The 22,301-nt window shown below is 39.3% G+C and overlaps 1 protein-coding gene across 4 annotated transcripts in view; it reads right to left on the reverse strand.

Annotated features, from left to right (window-relative positions):
* The window catches only part of SPIDR (scaffold protein involved in DNA repair), a 486,766-nt gene that overhangs the window by 9,713 nt on the left and 454,752 nt on the right, over nt 1-22,301 (reverse strand). For all 4 annotated transcript variants that reach the window (XM_045789117.2, XM_087864884.1, XM_087864886.1 and 1 more), the window contains 2 exons: nt 15,754-15,940; nt 14,919-15,071 (listed from right to left, as the gene is read on the reverse strand). In XM_045789117.2, coding sequence (XP_045645073.1) covers nt 14,919-15,071; nt 15,754-15,940 — 340 coding nt within the window. The remainder of the gene's footprint in view (nt 1-14,918; nt 15,072-15,753; nt 15,941-22,301) is intronic.

Consider the following 22,301-nt stretch of genomic DNA (forward strand, 5'->3'; position numbering starts at 1 on the left):
TTGGCAGTTTCTTATAAAACTAAACATAGTCATACCATATGATCCAGCAATTGCACTTGGTGGTATTTATCCAAAGGAGCTGAAAACTTATGTCCACACAAACACCTGTATAAAGCTGTTTATAGCAGCTTTATTCTTAATTGCCACAACTTGGAAGCAACCAAGCTGTCTTTTAGTAGATGAATGGATAAATAAACTGTGGTACTTCCAGACAATGGAATATTATTCAGCACCGAAAAGAAATGAGCTACCAAACCATGAAAAGACGTGGAAAGAACTTAACGCACATTGCTTAGTGAAAGAAGCCACTTTGAAAAAGCTATATACTGCATGATTCCACCTATACGACGTTCTGGAAAAAGCAAAACTATAAAGACAGAAAACAAAAAAAGATACGGACAGTAAAAAGATCAGTGGTTGAGGTGTTAAGGGGGACAGGGGGATGAATAGGTGAAGCAGAGGACTTTTAGGTCAGTGAAACCATTCTGTATGATACCATAATGATGGATACATGTCAGACATTTGTCTAAACCCATAGAATGTACAACACCAAGAGTGAACTCTAATGTAAACTCTGGACTTTGGGTGATTATTATGTGATAATGTAGGCTCATCAACTATAACAAATGTACCACCCAGGTGGGGGATGTTGATAGTGGGGGATGGAGTACATGTGTAGGGTATGGGGAATCTCTGTACCTTCTGCTCAACTTTCCTGTAAACTTAAAACTGCTCTAAAAATAGTCTATTAAAAATTATCATGAAATAAATGCTAAATTGAGAAATGGAAAAGGCCCCTGGAAGTAGAGAAGAGAGGCTCTCTATGCTACTTGAGGTCAGGGAAGGTTTCCCCAAAGAAGAGACATGAAGTGGGGCTGCAGGTGGGGTGGGGGGGCACAGGCTGACCCTGCACCCTGAGGCAGGGCTGGAGGCCAAAGGGGCATGAAGGAAAGTAGGTGACATGGCTGTGAGGTTAGGAGACCCAAGTCATCCAGGATTTTGCTGGGGATTGTAGACTTGGAAGACATGAGAAGCCAGTGAAGAATTTTAAACAGGAGATTGAGATAGTCTACTTTGTTGAAATGTGAAGCATTATAGATATCATCTAGATATGCTGGCAAATCACAGACCATTCCTGTTGAAAAGTGGTTAAACTAGACATTTGAAAAGAAGTAAGATGTGACCTAAGTTTCCAGAAAAATAGAAGAATCATCCTTCCCACTCCTGGAGCAAAAATTTCATTCCCCACTAGAACAAGCATTGGGAAAAAATTTATCTGTAGAGGCTAAAACAATTGTTAGAACAAAGTAGGCTTGATTTACTAAAATGCATTCGTGCAATGCCCACTTGAATGACTTTTTAAAAATGAAAATAATAGATCTTGATTTTGAAAAGGCTGTCCCAGCTAATTTCATTGTCCTTGCAAATCTAATCAAGACTGAGTCAAAGGGATGAAAAGCAAAGTCAGTAATGGGTTATAATACAGCCGGAAAGGAGTGTTGACCAATTCACAATAGGCAGAGGCATAAGTAGGGCCAAGCAGGATGCGCGACTCCCATTCCATGGGCGTGTGTGCCCAGCAGTACTTAGTAAGTGTCTGCTACATGAATTAATAAAAAGAAGACTCCTACCAACTGAAGTTCCTTTCTTTTTTTAAAAAAAAAGATTTTTATTATTTATTTGACAGAGAAAGACAGCGAGAGAGGGAACACAAGGTGGGAGAGGGAGAAGCAGGCTTCCCGCCGAGCAGGGAGCCCAATGTGAGGCTCAATCCCAGGACTCTGGAATCATGACCTGAGATGCTTAAAGACTGAGCCACCCAGGCGCCCCTAAATTCCTTTTTATCCCAAGGTATCTTTGGGTGTTAACTGCATTTACAATTAGATGGGATTAAGCAATTTCCTTCTAGTAGGGAACAAGACGCAGTTGAAGAAATTTATTTCATCTGGGGTCTACACACCACTGGAAATACCTTCTGGTAACTCTAACTAAATTTCAAGGGAAGACTGGGAAGTGTACTATTGAACTTTTAGTATCTAGAACATTCATTTATATGATCGTCAGAAGGAAAAAAAAAAGTAAGAGTTTGAAGGTTCTGACACCACACATCATTTGGCTGCAATCTGCTATTAAAAGCTTTTACTTTCCTTATCTTATTTACAGAAATCTCTTATAACTAGGCTTGGGAAAGGTATATCACATATTTATTAAAACACCTTTTTAAAAAGGTTCTTTCAAACGCTCCTTCCTGGGAAGTGCAGGGACTCCTTTCTAGTAGGGCACATAGCAGCTTCATGCTCTGGTATTTTCTTCAGTGACTTTTAACTCTCCGCCACACCCTCCTCTCCAACCTTTTTGTTCTGACAGAAAGAAGTTGGGGCTCAGAAGTGTTTCCTTCTAGTTAGAGGCCAAAGCCTGGTTTGAAGACAGGACTTGGCCACGCCTTCCCAGGGAGACAGTACAAATGTGCACTTGCTGAGTTCGTGCCCACGCGGTGAGCAAGACCACCACCCACTAACAAGGGGTATATTAAGAAGTGGTGAGAAATACAAAGAAATAAAAATCAATGCTGCAAAACTTTGTCATCCTAAAAAAATAAACTGGGAAGAAGTCTTTGCATAGTCTGGATGCTGATGTTTGGGCAATGAGATGAGAAGGCCTGGCAACCTGAGGGAAGCAGTGAGTACCATCCCCTCACCAAAGCTCTGTTTCCTAGAAGCACTCATGCAGATGGACAGATGTTATTTCTCAGTGAGCGGCTGACTCACAGTACTCTGAGTTTGTTCAAGCCCTGCCTGGGGAAAATGCTCAGTGTTCTGCAAGGTCCACACCACACCAATGCCCAGCTGACTTAGCTGCTGCAGAGAGCTATCCAACTCCCAGCACTGACTTCCTACAGATGATGAAAGAGCCTGCTTGGGGCTATCTTTGGACAAGCCATCACTGGACTTTCTGGGACAGGGACGGGCAGAGTAGGGCAAGGCTGAGTTGCTGAGACAGGGTTGTCTACTACTGTTACTTCACAAAGTAGTGAGGACTCTAGCCCTGCATGACTTTGATGGAGTCAGATGGGGTGAGTCCACAGCTGGTTGGAGAGCAGGGCAGGGAGCCTCTGTACCTCTCTGTCTGTCAGTGGGATCTGGTCAGTGCCCCAGCCTCTGCCTTGTCTGGGGTGTTCCTGCATGGGAGGCTGGGCCAATCTTTGCTATTTTGCAGCTAGGGTTTTGTTTTCTCTTAATCCTTAGTTAACTGGTTCTTATCAGAGGATCTGGCAGCACTGTGATAGCAGTGTTTACATATCCACCTGACCCACCCAGAGGCCTGCAGGACAACTTCAGAGAGAGACCCACAGGGAACTCTACAGTGAAATGGTGACATGCGAAGGAAAATAACATAGGTCAGAAACTGGAGCTACATAAACTAAAGAAAGAGCATTAGAGAAGGAATAAATGAAGGTGAAAGAAAATCTTTTACATTTGTTATTCTAAATTAATCTAAAATATAATAGTTTGTTTAAATAAAAATAACAACAATGTATTCAGTTGAATATACCTTATGGATAAATGAAGTGAATGTCAGCAATGTTCTAAGGAATGGGAGGGAGGAACTGAGAATATCCTTATAAGATACCTGTACTACCCCTGGAGCAGGAGAGTGTTATTTGAAACTGTACTTGATTGGTTGGAAGTGTACTAAAGAATGTTTAAAAAAAGTGTTAATATGCTGAGAGAGAGGAGAAAATAGAATCATAAAATGCTCAGTTAAAACGAGAAAAGGCAGAAAAGGTGGAAGATGAAACAAGAAACAAGACCAATGAATGGAAAACAATTATAAAGATGATAGATATTAATCCAATTATATACGAGTATTGACTTCAAATGTGAATGGTCTAAAAACACAAATGAAGAGAGACTATCAGAGTGGACAAGAAAACAAGAGCTAACTCTATGTTGTCCACAAGAAATCCATTTCAACTGTAAAGACACATAAAGATTAAAAGTAAAGTTATAAAAAAAAGATATACCCTGATAACACTAATAAGAGAAAGTTAAAATAGTTACATTACTTTCAAGCAGAGCAGACTTCAGATCAAGGAAAATTATCAGAGACAGAGAAGGGCATTAAATAATAATAAAGGGGTCAATTTGCCAAGAAGATATAACAATCCTTAATGTGTATGTGCCTAACAACAGACTGTGAAAATATGTGAAGCAAAATGATAGCACTTCAAGGAGAAATAAACAAACCCACCATTATATTTTATTTATTATTCTTTGAGACATCAATACCCTTCTATAAATGATAGATCCAAAGGCAGAAAATCATAAAGACATAGTTGAACTAAACAGCACCATCAATCAACTGGATCTAATTGGCATTTATAGAATATGCCACCCAATGACAGCAGAACAAACATTTTTCTCAAGCTCACATGGAGCATCCATCAAGATAGACCACAAAGTGGGGCATAAAATACATTTAAAATTATAGAAATCATACAGAAATCATACTAAGTATGCTCTTAGACCATAATGAAATTAAACAGAAGTCAATAAAGAAAGATAGCTGAAAAACTCCCAGATAATTGGAGATTAAATAATGTACTTCTAAGTAACACATGGGTCAAAGAATAAATATCAAGAGAAATTTTAAAATATTTTGAACTAAATGAAAATAAAAACACATAAAAAATGCTTAGAGAGAAATTTATTCTACTGTATGCATATACTAGAAGATATCTAAGATCAATAATCTAAGTTTTCATCTTAGAAAAAAAGAAAAGAGAAGCAAATTAAAACCAAAGCAAGGAGAATATAAGCAATAACAAAAATTAGAACAGAAATCAATAAAATTAAAAATAAGAATTCAATAGAAATTTAAAAAACCCAAAAGTTGGTCAATAAAAGATCAATAAAAATTGATAAACTTCCAGCTAGGCTAATCAAGAATAAAGAAGAAGAAAAAAATTATTTCTATCAGAAATGAAAGAAGGGCCATCATTACTGATCCCATAGAAGTTGAAAGGACAATAAAAGAATGTCAAGAATGACTCTATGCCCCCAAATTTGCTAAATTATGTGAAATGGACCAATTCCTTGAAATACACAATCTATCAAAACTCACACAAGAAGAAATAGATGATCTGAATAGGCTTACATCTATTATAGAAATGGAGTCAATAATTCATAATCTTCTAAAACAGAAAGCACCAGGCTTCGGAAGTGTTCACTGGTGAATTCTACCAAACATTTAAGGAAGAAATGATACCAATCCTCTACAATCTCTTCAGAAAATATAAGCATAAAGAATACTTCCTAAACTCATTCTATGAGGATGGCATTACCCTAATACAAAACCAGATAAAGACATTACATGAAAAGAAAACTACAGAATAACATCTCTCAAGAACAGAGATGCAAAGTTCTTTACAAAATATTAGCAAATCTAATCCAACTATATATTAAAAAAATGTAACATGACCAGATGTGGGATTTATTCCAGGGATACAAGGCTGGTTCAATATTTAAAAAAACTCAATTAATGTAATCTATCATATTAATGGACTAAAGAAAAAAACATATGATCATATCAATAGATGTATAAAAATAATTCGACAAAATCCAACATCCAGTCATGATAAAAACTTTCAGCAATCTAGGAACAGAGAAGACTTCCTCAATTTGGTAAAGAACATGTACAAAAACCCACAGGTGGAATAAACCAATAAAGAAGCCTTAGAAAGGGATAAAGAAAGGGGGGGGGGGGTAATCAGAAGGGGGAATGAAGCATGAGAAACTATGGACTCTGAGAAACAAACTGAGGGCTTCAGAGGGGAGGGGGGTGGGGGAATGGGATAGACTGGTGATGGGTAGTAAGGAGGGCACGTATTGCATGGTGCACTGAGTGTTATACGCAACTAATGAATCATTGAACTTTACATCAGAAACCAGGGATGTACTGTATGGTGACTAACATAATATAATAAAAAAAAAAAGAAAGAAAGAATAAGGCAGATCCAATATAATTTGTATCACAAAAAAATCAAGTTTACATAAGATGATTAATAATACTCTACATTTTCTTTTTAAAAATTTCAATTTCTATGTGACACTTTTGTCATAAAGCTTACACAATAAATGTATAGCAGAAAAAAAAAAGAAGCCTTATGTAGGAAACAGTTAATTAAATCTAAATGATTAGGGCGCCTGGGTGGCTCAGTCATTAAGTGTCTGCCTTCGGCTCAGGGCGTGATCCCAGCATTCTGGGATTGAGCCCCACATCAGGTTCTTCTGCTGGGAGCCTGCTTCTTCCTCTCCCACTCCCCCTGCTTGTCTCTCTCTCTCGCTGGCTCTCTCTTTCACTGACTGTCTCTCTCACTGGCTGTCTCTGCATCAAATAAAAAAAATAATAAAATCTTAAAAAAAAAAAATCTAAATGATTAATATGAGGGTCCCAGGACAATAGCTGAGAGAAAAGCAACTAGTCAAGAATGATTTGGAGGGAATCATGGGGAATCCCTCCCATAGAGGGAGCTGTAGGAGGGAAATTACAAAGGAACACTCCAATGATTTGTCACTTTTTTTGAGATTTGGGGCGGGGGGGGGGGGAAGGATGTAGTGAAGACAATGCAAGGAAAATAAAAGTCAATATAAAATTAATGAGAAATCACACAAGAAAGAAAATAGAAGTGCGATATATTAGTTTCCTGTGTTCAGTGAAAAAATATATATATATTCATTTTTATATAATAAAAATACCACTGAAAGTCAAACTGTAGAAAAAGAAAAGAAAATCTGTAGACAAAGTGTTCACTCTTAATTATGGTTATAGAACAGAATATCATCAATCTTACAGATATAAAGTATAGAAACAACTGCAGAAAGGTAGAAAGTGTAAAGTAAAAGAAGTGTAGAAGAGCTAACATGTTTTCTTTAAAAATATGGAATGAAGAGAAACTATCTTTAGCAGAAAGAATGACAAACAAATAAACAAAACCCCTACAGCCAACATCATACTTAATGGTGAGAGAATAGATGCTTTCCCCTTAAGATCAGGAATAGAGCAAGAAATTCCCTCACACTATTTCTATTCACTTTTATACTGAAAGTACTAGCTAATAAAATAAGACAAGAAAAGTAAATAAAAGTACATGAATTAGGAAGAAAGAAAAAACCATCCTTGTTCACAGATGACACTGTTTTCTATGTAGACTCCAAGATTAAAATATAAAAAAAGCTTTTTTTTTTTTAATATATAGGAACCGTTTCCCCATATACTTGCAATGAACAAATGGAATTTGAAATTAAAAACACAACACCATTGGGGCGCCTGGGTGGCTAAGTTGGTTAAGTGTCTAACTCTTTGTTCTGGCTCAGGTCATGATCTCAGAGTCCTGAGATCAAACCCCACTTGGGGCTCTGTGCTCAGCGTGGAGTCTGCTTGAGATTCTCTCCCTCTCCTTCTGCCCCTCCTGTTCATGCTCTCTCTCTCTAAAATAAATAAATTAATTAAAAAAAACCCAACACACCATCATTTACATCAACACTAAAACAAGTAAAATACTTAATTGCAAATGTAACAAAGTATGTACAAGATATATACGAAGAAAACTTCTTAAAAACTCTGCTGAAAGAAGTCAAATCTAAATAGATATCCATGTTCAGGAATAGAAAGACTCAATAGTGTTAAGATATAAATTTTTCCTAAATTCATCTACAGATTCAACACAATCCCAATCAAAATCCCAGCAAGTTATTTTATGGATATCAACAAATTAATTTTAAAGTTTATATGGAAAGAAAAAAGAACGCCTAGAATAGTCAAGACAGTATTGAAAAACACAGTTGGAGGACTGATACTACCCAGATTATTCATAATATCAAAAACAGACATCAACTGATGAATGGATAAACAAAACTTGGTATATCCATGTGATGGACTATTAAGTTACAAAAAGGAACAAAATGCTGATAAATATTATAACCCGGTTGAATTTTGAAAATGTTCTGCTATATGAAGGCAGCCAAAAACAAAAAGAACACATATGATTCCGTTCAAATGAATTGTCCAGAAGAAGGAAATCCATAGAGACATAAAGTGGTTAGATTAGTGGTTGCCACAGGCTGGACAGAGTGGTCAGTGACTGCTAATGGACATGAGGTTTCTTTTTGGGGTGATAAAAATATTCTGGAACTAGTTAGTGGGGATACTTGCACAACTCCATGAATATACTGAAAAACACTGAGCTGTACACATCCTGCTTTCAGCCCAGGTCATGATCCCAGGGTCCTGGGATCGAGTCCCACATCAGGCCCCTTGCTCAGAGGAGAGCCTGCTTCTCCCTCTCCCTCTCCCTGCCTCTCCCCCTGCTTGTGTTCCCTCTCTCTCTGACAAATAAATAAATGAGATCTTTAAAAAAGAATAGAATGCAACTTCATTTTCAAAGCCACTGAGATGTCAAAAGACAAAATATAAAACAGGAGGTAGTGGCACAACATTGTGAATGTACTAAACACCAATGCATTGCTCACTTTAATTTTTTTTTTTTACTTAAGTATAATTAACTCATGTGTTATATTAGCTTCACGTGTACAATATAATGATTCAACAATTCTATATGTTGGGGCACCAGTGCTGTTAGTTTTGTACACATACGAGTCTCAAGCAGACTCAGTCGGTTAAGCATCTTGCCTTTGGCTCAGGTCATGATTTCAGGGTCCTGGGATCGAGCCCCACGTTGGGCTCCCTGCTCAGCAAGGAGTCTGCTTCTCCCTTTCTCTCAGCCCCTCCCCTCACTTTTGCTCGCTCTCTCTCCCACTCTCTCAAATAAATAAAAACCTTCTAAAAATAAAACAAAAAAACAATTCTATGTTACTAAATGCTCATCAAGGTAAGTGTACTCTTCATCCTCTTTATTTATTTCACTCATACCCTACCCTCTTCTCCTCTGGCAACCACCAGTTTGTTCTCTGTATTTAAGTCTGTTTTTTTGGTCTCTTTTTTTCTTTGTTCATTTGCTTTGGTTTTTAAATTCTATGTATGAGTGGAATCATATGCTATCTCATATGCTTTCTCTAATTGACTTATTTGGCTTAACATTCTACCCTCTAGGTTCTTCCCTGTTGCTGCAAATGGCAAGATTTCATTCTTTTTTCTGTCTGAGTAACATTCCACTACATGTAAATACACCACATCTTCTTTATCCATTCATCTATCAGTGGATACTTGGGTTACTTCCATATCTTGGCTATTATAAATAATACTGCAATAAACTTAGGGGGGGGCAGATATCTTTTTGAATTAGTGTTTTTGTTTTCTATGGATAAATACCCCATAGTGGAATTACTGGATCATATGGTAATTCTATTTTTAATTTTTAAAAAAAGATTTATTTATTTCTTTTTAGAGAGAGAGAGAGAGTGAGAGAGCATGAGTGGGGGGAGGGGCAGAGGGAGAGGGAGAAAATCTCAAGCAGAATCCCCACTGAGCAGAGAGCTTGATGCAGGGCTCAATCTCATGACCCCAAGATCATGACCTGTGCCAAAATCAGGAGTCAGACATTTAACCGACTGAGACATCCAATCACCTCTTATTTTTAATTTTTGGGGAATCTCCATACTGTTTTCGACAATGGCTGCACCAATTTCCATTCCCACCAGCAGTGCATGAAGGTTCCTTTTTCTCCACATCCTCACTGACACTTGTTATTTCTTGTATTTTTGATTTTAGCCATTCTGGCAAGTATAAGGTGATATTTCACTGTGGTTTTGATTTGCATTTCCCTGATGATTTGTGATGTTGAGCATTTTTTTATGTGTCTTTTGGCCATCTGGATGTCTTCTTTGGCAAAATGTCTATTAAGGTCCTCTGACCATTTTTTAATTGGATTATTTGGGTTTTTTTGTTGTTGAGTTATGTAAGTTTTTAAATATATTTTGGATATTCACCCCTTATTGGATATGTCATTTGCAAATATCTTCCCCCATTCAGTAGGTTGCCTTTTTATTTTGGTGATGGTTTTTTTTTTGGTTTTTTTTTTTTTTTTTGCTATACAAAAGCTTTCTATTTTGGTGTAGTCCCAATAGTTTATTTTTCCTTTTGGTTCCCTTGCCTGAAAAGACATATCTAGAAAAATGCTGCTATGGCCAATGTCAAAGAAATTATTGCCTATGCTTTCTTCTAGGAGTTTTATGGTTCCAGGTCTCACATTTAGGTTTTTAATCCACTTGAATTTATTTTTGTGTATGATGTAAGAAAGTTTTCCCAGCACAATTTGTTAAAGAGTCTTTCTCCACGCCATATGCTTGCCTCCTTTGTCATAGGTTAACTGACCACATAAGCATGAGTTTATGTCTGGGCTAGCTGTTCTGTTCCCTTGATCTATGTGTCTATTTTTGAGCTAGTATTTTGTGCTAGTAGTATGTTTTAATTACTATAGCTTTGTAGTTACCTACAGCTGGGATTGCGATACCTCCAGCTTTGTTCTTCTTTTTTTTTTTTAAGATTTTTTTTATTTATTTGACAGAGATAGAGACAGCCAGCGAGAGAGGGAACACAAGCAGGGGTTGTGGGAGAGGAAGAAGCAGGCTCATAGCAGAGAAGCCTGATGTGGGACTCAATCCCATAACGCCGGGATCACGCCCTGAGCCGAAGGCAGATGCTTAACCGCTGTGCCACCCAGGCGCCCCATCCAGCTTTGTTCTTCTTTATCAAGATTGCTTTGGCTATATGGGGTCTTTTGTGGTTCCACACAAATTTTAGGAGAGTTTGTCCTAGTTCTGTGAAAAGTGTTCTTGGTATATAGACAGAGATTACATTAAATCTGTAGATTGCTTTGGGTAGTATGGACATTTTAACAATTTATAAAATGTTTATAATTTAATATTTTGTAAATCCCACTTATAAATTATTTTTTAAAAAATATGAAGTTCTTCAGAAACTAGAAAAATCAGATCTTCTCTTTCTCCATAAGAATCTACACATTCTCCTCTTTTTGCATCTCTGTGGCATTCACTGGCTATGGATAATGGGTTAGGTTTCAGACTCTCCTTTAGAAGCCAAATTCTTCAGGTACATATTTCCTCATAACACGGGTGCTACAGGTGGTGGTGATTCTTATGGTCTTATAATAACAGGGTCCCATAAAGCTTTTTTTAAAAGATTTATTTATTTGAGGGGGGCAGAGCAGAGGGAGAGAATCTTAAGCAGACTCCATGCTGAGCACTGAGCCTGAAGCAGACTCAGTCCCATGACCCATGAGATCACAACCGGAGCCGAAACCAAGAGTCAGATGCTGAACCGACTGAGCCACCCAGGCGCCCCAGGGTCCCATGCAGCTTAAGCAGTGTGGGTGGATGGTGGTCCCTCTCAAATGTGGGGCAGAGAACACTGCTGGGAGGCTGCTCCCACACCCTTCTCTCTCTTTTGAGCCCCCGACCAATCCTGGGCTCTGGGAGAGGTAAGGGGTTGGGATGAGAATAGGTGGCAGCCAGTGAAGAGAACGAAGGTGGAAGGGAGGCTTCTGGAGGTGGTGGAGATGTGCAAAGGGCAGCAGGCTGTGGGCAGAGTGACAAGGACAGGTGCATAGTGCACCTGCTGCAGGGCATGTGTCTGCACTGTGCACTGTCCTCACAGCCTGTGCCCAGGGGCCCAGCAGAGGCAACTCTTGGAAACCCCCACAGTCCACTTAGCCTCTGCAGCTTCCAAACAGCCTGTCAGCAACTAATCCAGCTTTGTACCATAGTCTATCTTTGGTGCTGACAGAATTGCTTCATTTAAGACAACAAATTGATCATACAACCTCCTTAGCATGTCTGGGAATAGCAGAACAAGACAGAGCCAGCTCCATCCCAAGAGGGACCTGCCTCCTCCAACACACAAAGCTTTTATAACTGCCCCTGGCACCTCTGTGGGTTTTCCATACGGCCTTCATCTGTCTGGAAGACCTTCACCACTCTGTCTGACAAATCCTAACAGTCCCAAGGCCACCTATCTACTGCCTCACTTGTTCTTGCCCTCAGCCAGCCCTCCTGGTCTGTAGCAGTGGAAGCACTGAGATGTCATCCTTCTCCACCAGTCTGTGAGTGCTCCAAGCCCTCAAAGCCTCATGTGCATTATCTTATTTAATCCTCAACAGTGCTTTAAGGTGGATTCTATTAGCCCTGTGTTACAGATGAGAAAATGGAAGACCCAAATGATAGGTGGCTTGTTAGAGTCTGCTTTCTTCAGGACCGCTAGGTTATACTGCTCATTTCTCACTTCAATCACAATCTTAGTTATGTTTTGGTACTAACACTAAAAGATGTAGCACAGAAAAGAAAATCCAGATGGCCTCAACACAATGAATGAGTGCTCAATCCTACAAGCAGGCAGGGGAATGTGAATTAAAGCAACAACAATGGGATCAGATTTTGCTGTTCATAAAAATTATAAAAAGATTCAGGAATCTAGTAGCAGGCAAGGCTGGAGGAAATAGGCCCTCTTAGAAATTACTTTTGGAGGGGCGTCTGGGTGGCACAGTTGTTAAGCATCTGCCTTTGGCTCAGGGCGTGATCCCGGCGTTCTGGGATTGAGCCCCACATCAGGCTCCTCTGCTAGGAGCCTGCTTCTTCCTCTCCCACTCCCCTGCTTGTGTTCCCTCTCTCGCTGGCTATCTCTCTCTCTGTCAAATAAATAAATAAATAAATAAAATATTTTTTTAAAAAAAGATATTACTTTTGGAAATGAGAATTTTCGTATCCTTTTTGGAAATTAATATCTTTTAATATTAAGGATACACCAATAGTGTGGCCACTTTGGAAAACACTTACATATTTCTTCAAAAAGGCTAAGCATAGGGTTTCCCATATGACCCAGCAATTCCACCCCTAGATACATACCCAAAATTTGAAAACAGGTTGTTCAAACAAAAACTTGTCCATAAATATCCATAGCAGCACCATTTACAACAGCCAAAAAGTAGAAACAACCCAACGTCCATCAACTGATGAATGGATAAAACAAGATGTGGTGCATTCATACAATGAAATATTCAGCCATAAAAAGAAATGAAGTGCTGATACCTGGTACCTCATAGATAACTTTGAAAACACTATGCCAAGTGAAAGAAGCCAATCTTGAAAGACTACATAATGTGTGATTCCATGTATGTGAAATACCCAGAAAAAGCAAATCTATAAAGACAGAAAGTAGATCAGTGCTTTCCTAAGACCAGGGTAAGGGCTGGGTGGGGGAGAGCATAATGGGGAGTGACTGACAATGGGCATGAAGTTTGTTTTTGGGATGATGACAATGTTTCTTTTTAAAGACTTTTTTTTTTTTTTTTAAATAATCTCTACACCTAATGTGGGGCTCAAACTTACAACCTGAGATCTGGAGTTGCATGCTCTACCGACTGAACCAGCCAGGTGCCCTGACGATGTTTTAAATTAGATTGTGGTGATGGTTGCACAACTCTGTGAATACACTAAAACATTTTAAATGAGTGAATTGTAGCAATGAAAGTTATATCTCAAAAAAGTTGGTTAAAAATACATGAATCCTAAGACCCTGAAATCTTTCTGCATAGAAATCAGTAGAGATTCATATGAAGGATGTTTATTTCAATCTTGTTTATAATTGCAAAAACAGAGGAACATCTTGGATATCCATCAGCAGAGAGACAGTTTATTCATAGGAGGGAATATTATACAACTATTAATACCCTGAGTTACATCTTTATCTATCCACCTGGATGGACATCCCTGCTAGAGTACTAAGTGAGGAAAGCAAGTGACAGGATAACGTGTTTTAGAAAGTTTTGCAAAGTCACACACACGAAGGGGGCAAATGCATGTGCTTCTATGTACACGGGGTGCAGCACGGTATGTACACAGCAGGAAATCGTTGGTCTTTCCCTTTATTCATCTTTCACTAATTCCACTGGATATGCACTACTTTTATCACTAAAAAAATTTAAAAAGTTAAAAAAGTATTAACGCTGTGTTCAGCACCAGACTCACAGAGCTAACCAGCTACTGAAAAATCTCAGATGTATCAAAAACACCTAAACTCTCCCAGACAGCTTAGATTGTTCTCTCAAAGCTGGCCTCTTCCACCATATCCTACTCCATTAAACAGCTCTACCATTGCCTTGTTGCCTAAGCCGGAATCTCAGAAGTCATCACATACATTCTCACCCTCCATCTATGCCTTTCTCCCTCTGTACTGAATTGACTACCCAACCTGTCAGTTTCCCCCAACTAAACCCACTTCCAGATTTACTTCACCTCCTCCCTTGTCTCACATCTTGGGACTGGTGCTTGCCCTCCCACTGGTTACTACCCAAGGCCCTTTCCCTTCCATTCTGCTCTGCAGAGAAATAACCTGCAGTACCTGCCTCTCTGTTGATGACAGAGTACACTCCTGCAAGGGCCACCCACTTGGACAGTGATTGGCCCTTCAGCGTAATCTCTGGTCACTCCATCCATCCAGATGCCTTTCCTGCCCCCTTCCAGACTCTGGTACTCCCCCATTCTGCCCTGTCAGCAGACGTTATATGCCTTATTCTTTTCCTGTCAGATAGTCTTCCTACCCCAACTCATTCACCTGATTGGCTACTTCCTATCCTTCAGATCTTAGCACACGGCTCCTGTCCCTGGGGAAACTACACTGAGATTCCTGACAAGGTGAGGTCCCAGCAATCAGCACCTGGAGCCCTCGGAACATTGCAATTCTATACCTGATTCTGTGAACAGCTCATTGAGGTCTTTCTATACACAACAGAAGTCTAAGAGGCAAGAACCTCTTCTGATTTTGTTCCTTAGATATCCAAAGTTGGGAACAGGTCAGACATAAAAACTTGTTGAATAAATAAAAAGAATATGAAGTATCATATTAAAAAAATATAAATACCATTTCCACCAGGATTGACTGCCCACCTTGAATGCTGCAAATGGAGTTGACCTGAGTGACAGAATCCAGTTCATTGAGCTTCACAGGGCCAGTCAGTTCACAGGAGCGAGCACTGGAGTCCATACCCAAAAGGGGCTTTTGAAGCAAGAGGACACTTCGTGCAACACAAACAATCCGACCTGCCAACAGAGACACTTCAGGTTACTGAAGCACCGAAGAAAAAAGTGAGTTCTCCTGCCAGTAAAGACAGTGTCCTTTGCCAACCCCCCTGTGGGCAGAGGGCACAGTTTTGCGGACCATCCATTGTATCCAATGACACGTGCACTGTACGGAAAGGAAGTGCTAAAGCCACCAGTGCGCTAAGCGGGGAAAGCACACAAAACCAGATTCAAATTCATTTTAGAAAGGTGAATTTTGTGGTATGCAAATTATAGCTCAACAAAATAAAATAAAAATATATAGTTTGGGCAGGATTCTAGTTTGATTCCTGGAAAAAAAGAGCTAACTAATCTAATTTATAATGTTCCAGCTTTTTGTTTGTTTTAAAAAATGATGTTCCAGGCAATGGCTTCAAGTGGCTTCTATACCTGTAAAGTGTGCAACCAAGAGACAATCCTTGAGTGACCAATGGCATCTTTCACAGGGAGTGTCAGCCCTGCAGGGGTTCTGGTTCTGTCCAGGTGGCCATGACAGGGACTAGTGAATCTGAGGGCTGGAACCATGGGCCTCTTCCACTCCATGTGCCATGTCCACAGCTGGCTTCATGGAGGGGCCAGCAGTTCCAGAGTAAGGGAAAGCCACAATGCCATTTTATGGCATCTATGTCACCACTGGGTCAAAGCTGTGAAGAAGAAAGCATACCTTGGGCTCGGAGAGTGTCCCTGAAGAGAAAGCTGTGAGAGACAGCCCCAGTGAGCGCTTCCAGGACTTCCTGGCTCAACACACATGAGGGGGCCACACAGACTGTCACGGTTTTGGGGAGGCCAGAGTTATTCTCATCCTGCATCTGCAGGGTGACATCAGTCACCATCAGCCAAATCTCCCTTTGCTGCGGAGGAAGCAAACTGTTTAGCTACAATTCAAAGACACAGTCAAGTCTATTAACTTTAAAAGCTATTCTATCCAAAATTTTAAAAAACCAATTATGTTAGATGATTATTACTAACAATTTTAGTTATCATTCCAACAAATATTTTCAAATATACTATAGATTATGCATATCTTGGTCACTAGCCCCCATTGACATGGCTGTGCCCTGAGAGCCCAAACCCTATACCTGTTTAAAGGGCTCTTTTACTGGGATATAATCTGCCCTTCCCTAGCACTTGTCCTTGAACTACTCAGGGAGATTTCATTGCTCTGGTCCTCCAGATCTCACGTTCCCATACCTAGGATGTTAATTACCATATTGTTTTATATTTAGTCCATACACATTCTTCTTTCCTGTTAGATGTAAGTTTCCTAAGGTTCAGACATTGTTAGGAACTGAATGTTTGTATCTACACCAATTCATATGCTGAAGTCCTAACCTCCAATGTGATAACGGTAAGTAGGGTCTTTAGGAGGTAATTAGGTTACAAGCCTGGAGCCCTCATGATGGGATTGTCTTTCCAAGACATGAGAGAGTTTGTTTCCTCACTCTGCTCTCCACATTGTGAGGATGCAAGGAGATACCCTATCGTAAACCAAGAGAGCCCTCACTAAGAACCTGACCTGTTGGCACCTTGATCTCAGACTTCAATACTCCAGACCTGTGAGAAATAAACTGTTGCAGTTTAAGCCACGCAGTGTATGGAATTTTGCCATAGCAGCCCAAACTGACTAAGACGGGAATACTTGTTACTTGCCCCAGATTTTGTATAGGGCTCTAATATAAAGCAGGTATAAAATATTTGTTGTATCTGCAACAAATTCACTTTCACTTTTTGGGTTTTTTAAAATGTTTTTTTCTTTTTCATTTAAATACAATTTTGTTAACATACTGTATTATTAGTTTCAGGGGTAGAATTTAGTTTTTCATCAGTTGCAATATAAGACCCAGTGCTCATTACATCAAGTGCCCTCCTTAATGCCCATCAACCAGTTAACCTATCCAACCAACCACCTCCCCTCCAACAACACTCAGTTTGTTTCCTACAGTTAAGAGTCTCTTATGGTTTGACTCCCTCTCTGTTTTCATCTTATTTTGTTTTTCCTTCCCTTTCCTTCCCCTTCCTTTTCCTTCCCTTTCCTTCCACTATGTTCATGTTCTGTTTTTCAAATTCTACATATGAGTGAAAGCATGGGATATTTGTCTTTCTCTGACTGACTTATTTCCCTTAGCATAACCCTCTGGTTCCATCCATATCATTGTGAATGGCAAGATTCCATTCTTTTTGATGGCTGTGTAATATTCCATTGCATATTATACCCCACATCTTCTTTATCCATTCCTCTGTCAATGGACACTGCTCTTTTTACAGTTTGGCTATTGTGAACATTGCTGCTATAAACATTACATAGCAGGTGCTCCTTCTGATCACTATGTTTTTATCCTTTGGATAACTGCAACTGCTGGGTCATAGAGTAATTCTGTTTTTAACTTTTTGAGGAACCTCCATACTGTTTCCCAGAGTGGCTGCACCAGTTTGCATTCCCAATGGTGTTAGAGGGTTCCCCTTTCTCTGCATCCTCGCCAACATCTGTTGTTTCCTGAGTTGTTAATTTCATCCATTCTGACTGGTGTGAGGTGGGATCTCATTGTGGTTTTGATTTGTATTTCCCTGATGCCAAGTGATGTGCAGCATGTTTTCATATGTCTGGTGGCCATTTGTATGTCTTCTTTGGAAGACATCTGTTCATGTCTTCTGCCAATTTCTTGACTGGATTATTTGTTTTTTGGGTGTTAAGTTTGATACATTGTTTATAGATTTTGGATACTAGCCCTTTATCTGATAAGACATTTGCAAGTATCTTCTTCCTTTCCACAGGTTTCCTTCTAGTCTTGTCGACTGTTTCCTTTGCTTTGCAAAAGCTTTTTATCCTGATGAGGTCCCAATAGTTCATTTTTGCTTTTGTTTCCCTAGCCTTTGGAGATGTATCTAGAAAGAGCTGCTGTGGCTGAGGTCAAGAGGTTGCTGCCTGTGTTCTCCTCTAGGATTTTGATGGATTCCTGTCTCACATTTAGGTCTTTCATCCATTTTGACTTTATTATTGTGTATGGTGTAAGAAAGTGGTCCAGTTTCATTCTTCTGCAAGTGGCTGTCCAATTTTCCCAACACCATTTGTTGAAGACACGGTCTTTTTTCCACTGGATGTTCTTTCCTGCTTTGTTGAAGATTAGTTTACCATAGAGTTGAGGTCCATTTCTGGGTTCTTTGTTCTGTTCCATCAAACTTTGTGTCTGTTTTTGTGCCAGTACCACACTGTCTTGATGATTATAGCTTTGTAATACAGCTTGAGGTCCAGAATTCTGATGCATCCAGCTTTGGTTTTCTCTTTCAGCATTCCTTTGGCTATTCGGGGTCTTTTCTGTTTCCACATAAATTATAGGGTTGTTTGTTCCAGCTCTGTGAAAAATGTTGATGGTATTTTGATAGAGATTGTACTGAATATGTATATTGCTTTGGGCAGCATAGACATTTTAACAATACTTGTTCTTTCAGTCCATTAGCATGGAATGTTTTACAACTTCTATCTTACTCAATTTCATTTATAAATACTCTATACTTTTCAGAGTACAGATTCTTTACCTCTTTGGTTAGATCCTAGGTACCTTCTGGTTTTTGGTACAACTATAAATGGGATCGATTTCTTGATTTCTCTTTCCTCTGCCTCATTGTTAGTGCATAGAAATGCAACTGACTTCTGTGCACTGATTTTATATCCTGGGACTTTGCTGAATTCCTATATCAGTTCTCACAATTTTTTGGTGGGGTCTTTTGGGTTTACTATAGAGAGTATCATGTCATCTGCAAAGAGCGAGAGTTTGAATTCTTTGTTGATTTGGATGCCTTTTATTTCTTTTTGTTGGCTGATCACTGAGGCTAGGACTTCCAATACTACGTAGAACAACTGTGCTGAGAGTTAACATCCCTGTCGTGTTCCTGACCTTAAGGGAAAAGTTCTCAGTTTTCCCCATTGAGGATGATATTCACTGTGGGTCTTTTGTATATGGCTTTCATGATATTGAGGTATACTCCCTCTATCCCTACACTGAGGGGAGTTTAACCAAGAAAGGATACTGCATTTTGTCAAATGCTTTTTTTGCACCAAGTGAGAGGATCATATGGTTCTTGTCTTGTCTTTTATTAATGTGGTGTATCACACTGATTAACTTGCAGATATTGAACCACCCCTGCAGCCCAGGAACAAATCCCACTTGGTCGTAGTGAATAATCCTTTCAATGTACTATTGGATCCTATTAGCTAGTATCTTGGTGAGAATTTTTGCATCCATGTTCATCAGGGATATTGGTCTGTAATTCTTTTAGTGGGGTCTTCCATTTTGGGATCAAGGTAATGCTGGCCTCAAAGGATGAGTTTGGAAGTTTTCCTTCCATTTCTATTTTTTGAAACAGTTTTAGAATAGGCATTAATTCCTCTTTAAATGTTTGGTAGAATTCCCCTGGGAAGCCTTCTGGCCCTGGACTAGTTTGTTGGGTGATTTTTGATTATTGATTTAATTTTTCTTTTTTTTTTTTAAAGATTTTATTTATTTATTTGACAGAGAGAGAGACAGCCAGCGAGAGAGGGAACACAAGCAGGGGGAGTGGGAGAGGAAGAAGCAGGCTCCCAGCGGAGGAGCCTGATGTGGGGCTCGATCCCAGGACTCTGGGATCACGCCCTGAGCCGAAGGCAGACGCTTAACCGCTGTGCCACCCAGGCGCCCCATGATTATTGATTTAATTTCTTTGCTTGTTATGGGTCTGTTCAGGTTTTCTATTTCTTCCTGTTTCATTTGGGGTAGTTTATATGTTTCTAGAAATGCATCCATTTCTTCCAGATTGCCTAATTTGTTAGCATATAATTGCTCATAATATTCTCTTATAATTGTTTGTATCTCTTTGGTGTTGGTTGTGATTGCTCCTCTTTCATTCATGATTTTGTTGATTTGGGTCATTTCTCTTCTTTTTGATAAGTCTGGCTAGGCGTTTATCAATCTTATTAATTCTTTCAAGGAACCAGCTCCTAGTTTTGTTGATTTGTTCTACTGTTTCTCTGATTTCTGTATCATTGATTTCTGCTCTAATCTTTATTATGGATTTAGGCTTTATTTGCTGTTCTTTCTCTAGCTCCTTTAGGTTAGGTTGTGTATTTGAGACATTTCCTATTTCTTGAGAAAGGCCTGTATTGCTATATACTTCCCTCTTAGGACCACTTTGCTGCATCTCAAAGGTTCTGAACAGTTGTGTCTTCATTTTCATTTGTTTCCATGTATATTTTAAACACTCCTTTAATATCCTGGTTGACCCATTCATTCTTCAGTAGAATGTTCTTCAGCCTCCACGTATTTGTGGTCCTTCCAATTTTTTTCTTGTGGTTGACTTCAAGTTTAATAGCACTGTGGTCTGAAAATATGCACGGTATGATCTCCATCTTTTTGTACCAGTTGAAACCTGATTTGTGACCCAGTATGTGATCTATTCTGAAGAATGTTCCATGAGCACTCAAGAAGATTCTGCTGCTTCAGGATGAAATTCTCTGAGTATATCTGTGAACTCCAACTGGCCCAGTGTGTCACTAAATCCCTTGTTTCATTCTTGATCTTCTGCTTAGATGATGTGTCCATTGTTCTGAGTGGGGTGTTAAATCCCCCACTATCTTTGTAGTATTATCAATGAGTTTCTTTCTTTCTTTTTTTTTTTTTTAAGATTTTATTCATTTAGTTATGAGAGAGAGAGAGAGAGAGAAGCAGTGGTGGAGGTGGGGCAGAGAGAGAGAGAGAAGCTGACTCCCTATCAAGCAGGAAGCCTGACTCAGGGCTCAATCTCAGGACCCAGAGATCATGACCTGAGCTGAAGGCAGATGCCTAACCAACTGAGCCACCCAGGCACCCCTATCAATGAGTTTCTTTAATTTTGTTATTAACTGGTTTTTATGTTTGGCTGTCCCCAAGTTAGGGACATAAATATTTACAATGGTTAGATCTTGTTGGATAGACCCTTTTATTATGATATAGTGTCCTTCTTCATCTCTTATTACAGGCTTTGGTTTAAAATCTAGTTTGTCTGATATAAGGATGGCTACTCCAGGCTTTCTCTTGATATCCATTGGCATGATAAATGGTTCTCCACCCCCTCCCTTTCAATCTGGAGTTGTCTTTGGGTCTACAATGAGTCTCTTGTAAGCAGCATATTGATGGGTCTTGTTTGTTTTTATCCATTCGGCTACCCTATGTCTTTTGATTGGAGCATTTAGTCCATTTACATTCAGAGTGATTCTCGAAAGATAGGAAGTTAGTGCCATTGTAAAGTTGTTATTCCTGTAGATCGTCTCTGTTCCTTTCTGGTCTTTGTTACTTTTGGGCTCTCTCTTCACTGAAGGGATCCCCTTTAATGTTTCTTGCAGGGCTGGTTTAGTGTTCACAAATTCCTTTAGTACTTTTTTGTCCTGAAACTCTTACTTTTCATACACTTGTTAGTTAATTTAAGAGTGGAGAAGCCTAGAAAACACCACATTTTTTTTTCCCTTCAAGTTTTTGTTTAAATTACTGTTAGTTAACATATAGTGTAATATTAGTTTCAGGTGTAGAATTTAGTGATTTATCACTTACATACAATACCCGGTGTTCATCATAAGTGCCTTCCTTAATACCCATCACCCATTTAGCCCATCCCCCCACCCACCTCCTGTCCAAAAAATCTCAGTTCTTTCTTATAGTTAGAGTCTGTTTTCTAGGCAGCTCTTTCTGCCCATGGGTCAAGTCCCCATGCTTTAAGTTAAAAAAAAAAAAAATCTGTTTTCTAGTTTGCCTCTTTCTTTTTTTCCCCTTTGCTTGTTTCATTTCTCAGATTTCACTTATGAGTTAAACCATATGGTATTCTTCTGTCTCTGACTGACATACTTCACTTTAGCATATTACCCTCTAGCTCCCTCCATCCACATTGTTGCAATGGCAAGATATCATACTTCTTGATGGCTGAGTAATATTCCATTGTGTATATAGACCACATCTTCTTTATCCATTCATCAGTTGATGGACACTTGGGCTCTTTCCATAATTTGGCTATTGTTGATAGCTGCTATAAACATCGGGGTGCAGATGCCCCTTCAAATCTGTATTTTTGATTCCTTTGGATAAATACCTAGAAGTGCAATTGTGGGATCATAGGGTAATTCTGTTTTTAACTTTTTGAGGAACCTCTATACTGTTTTCCATTGTGGCTGGACCAGCTTGCATTCCCATCAACAGTGTAAGAGGGTTCCCC

This window comes from Ursus americanus, chromosome 9 (assembly GCF_024610735.1).
Source record: "Ursus americanus isolate L20-20 chromosome 9, mUrsAme1.1.p, whole genome shotgun sequence".
NCBI lineage: Eukaryota > Metazoa > Chordata > Mammalia > Carnivora > Ursidae > Ursus > Ursus americanus.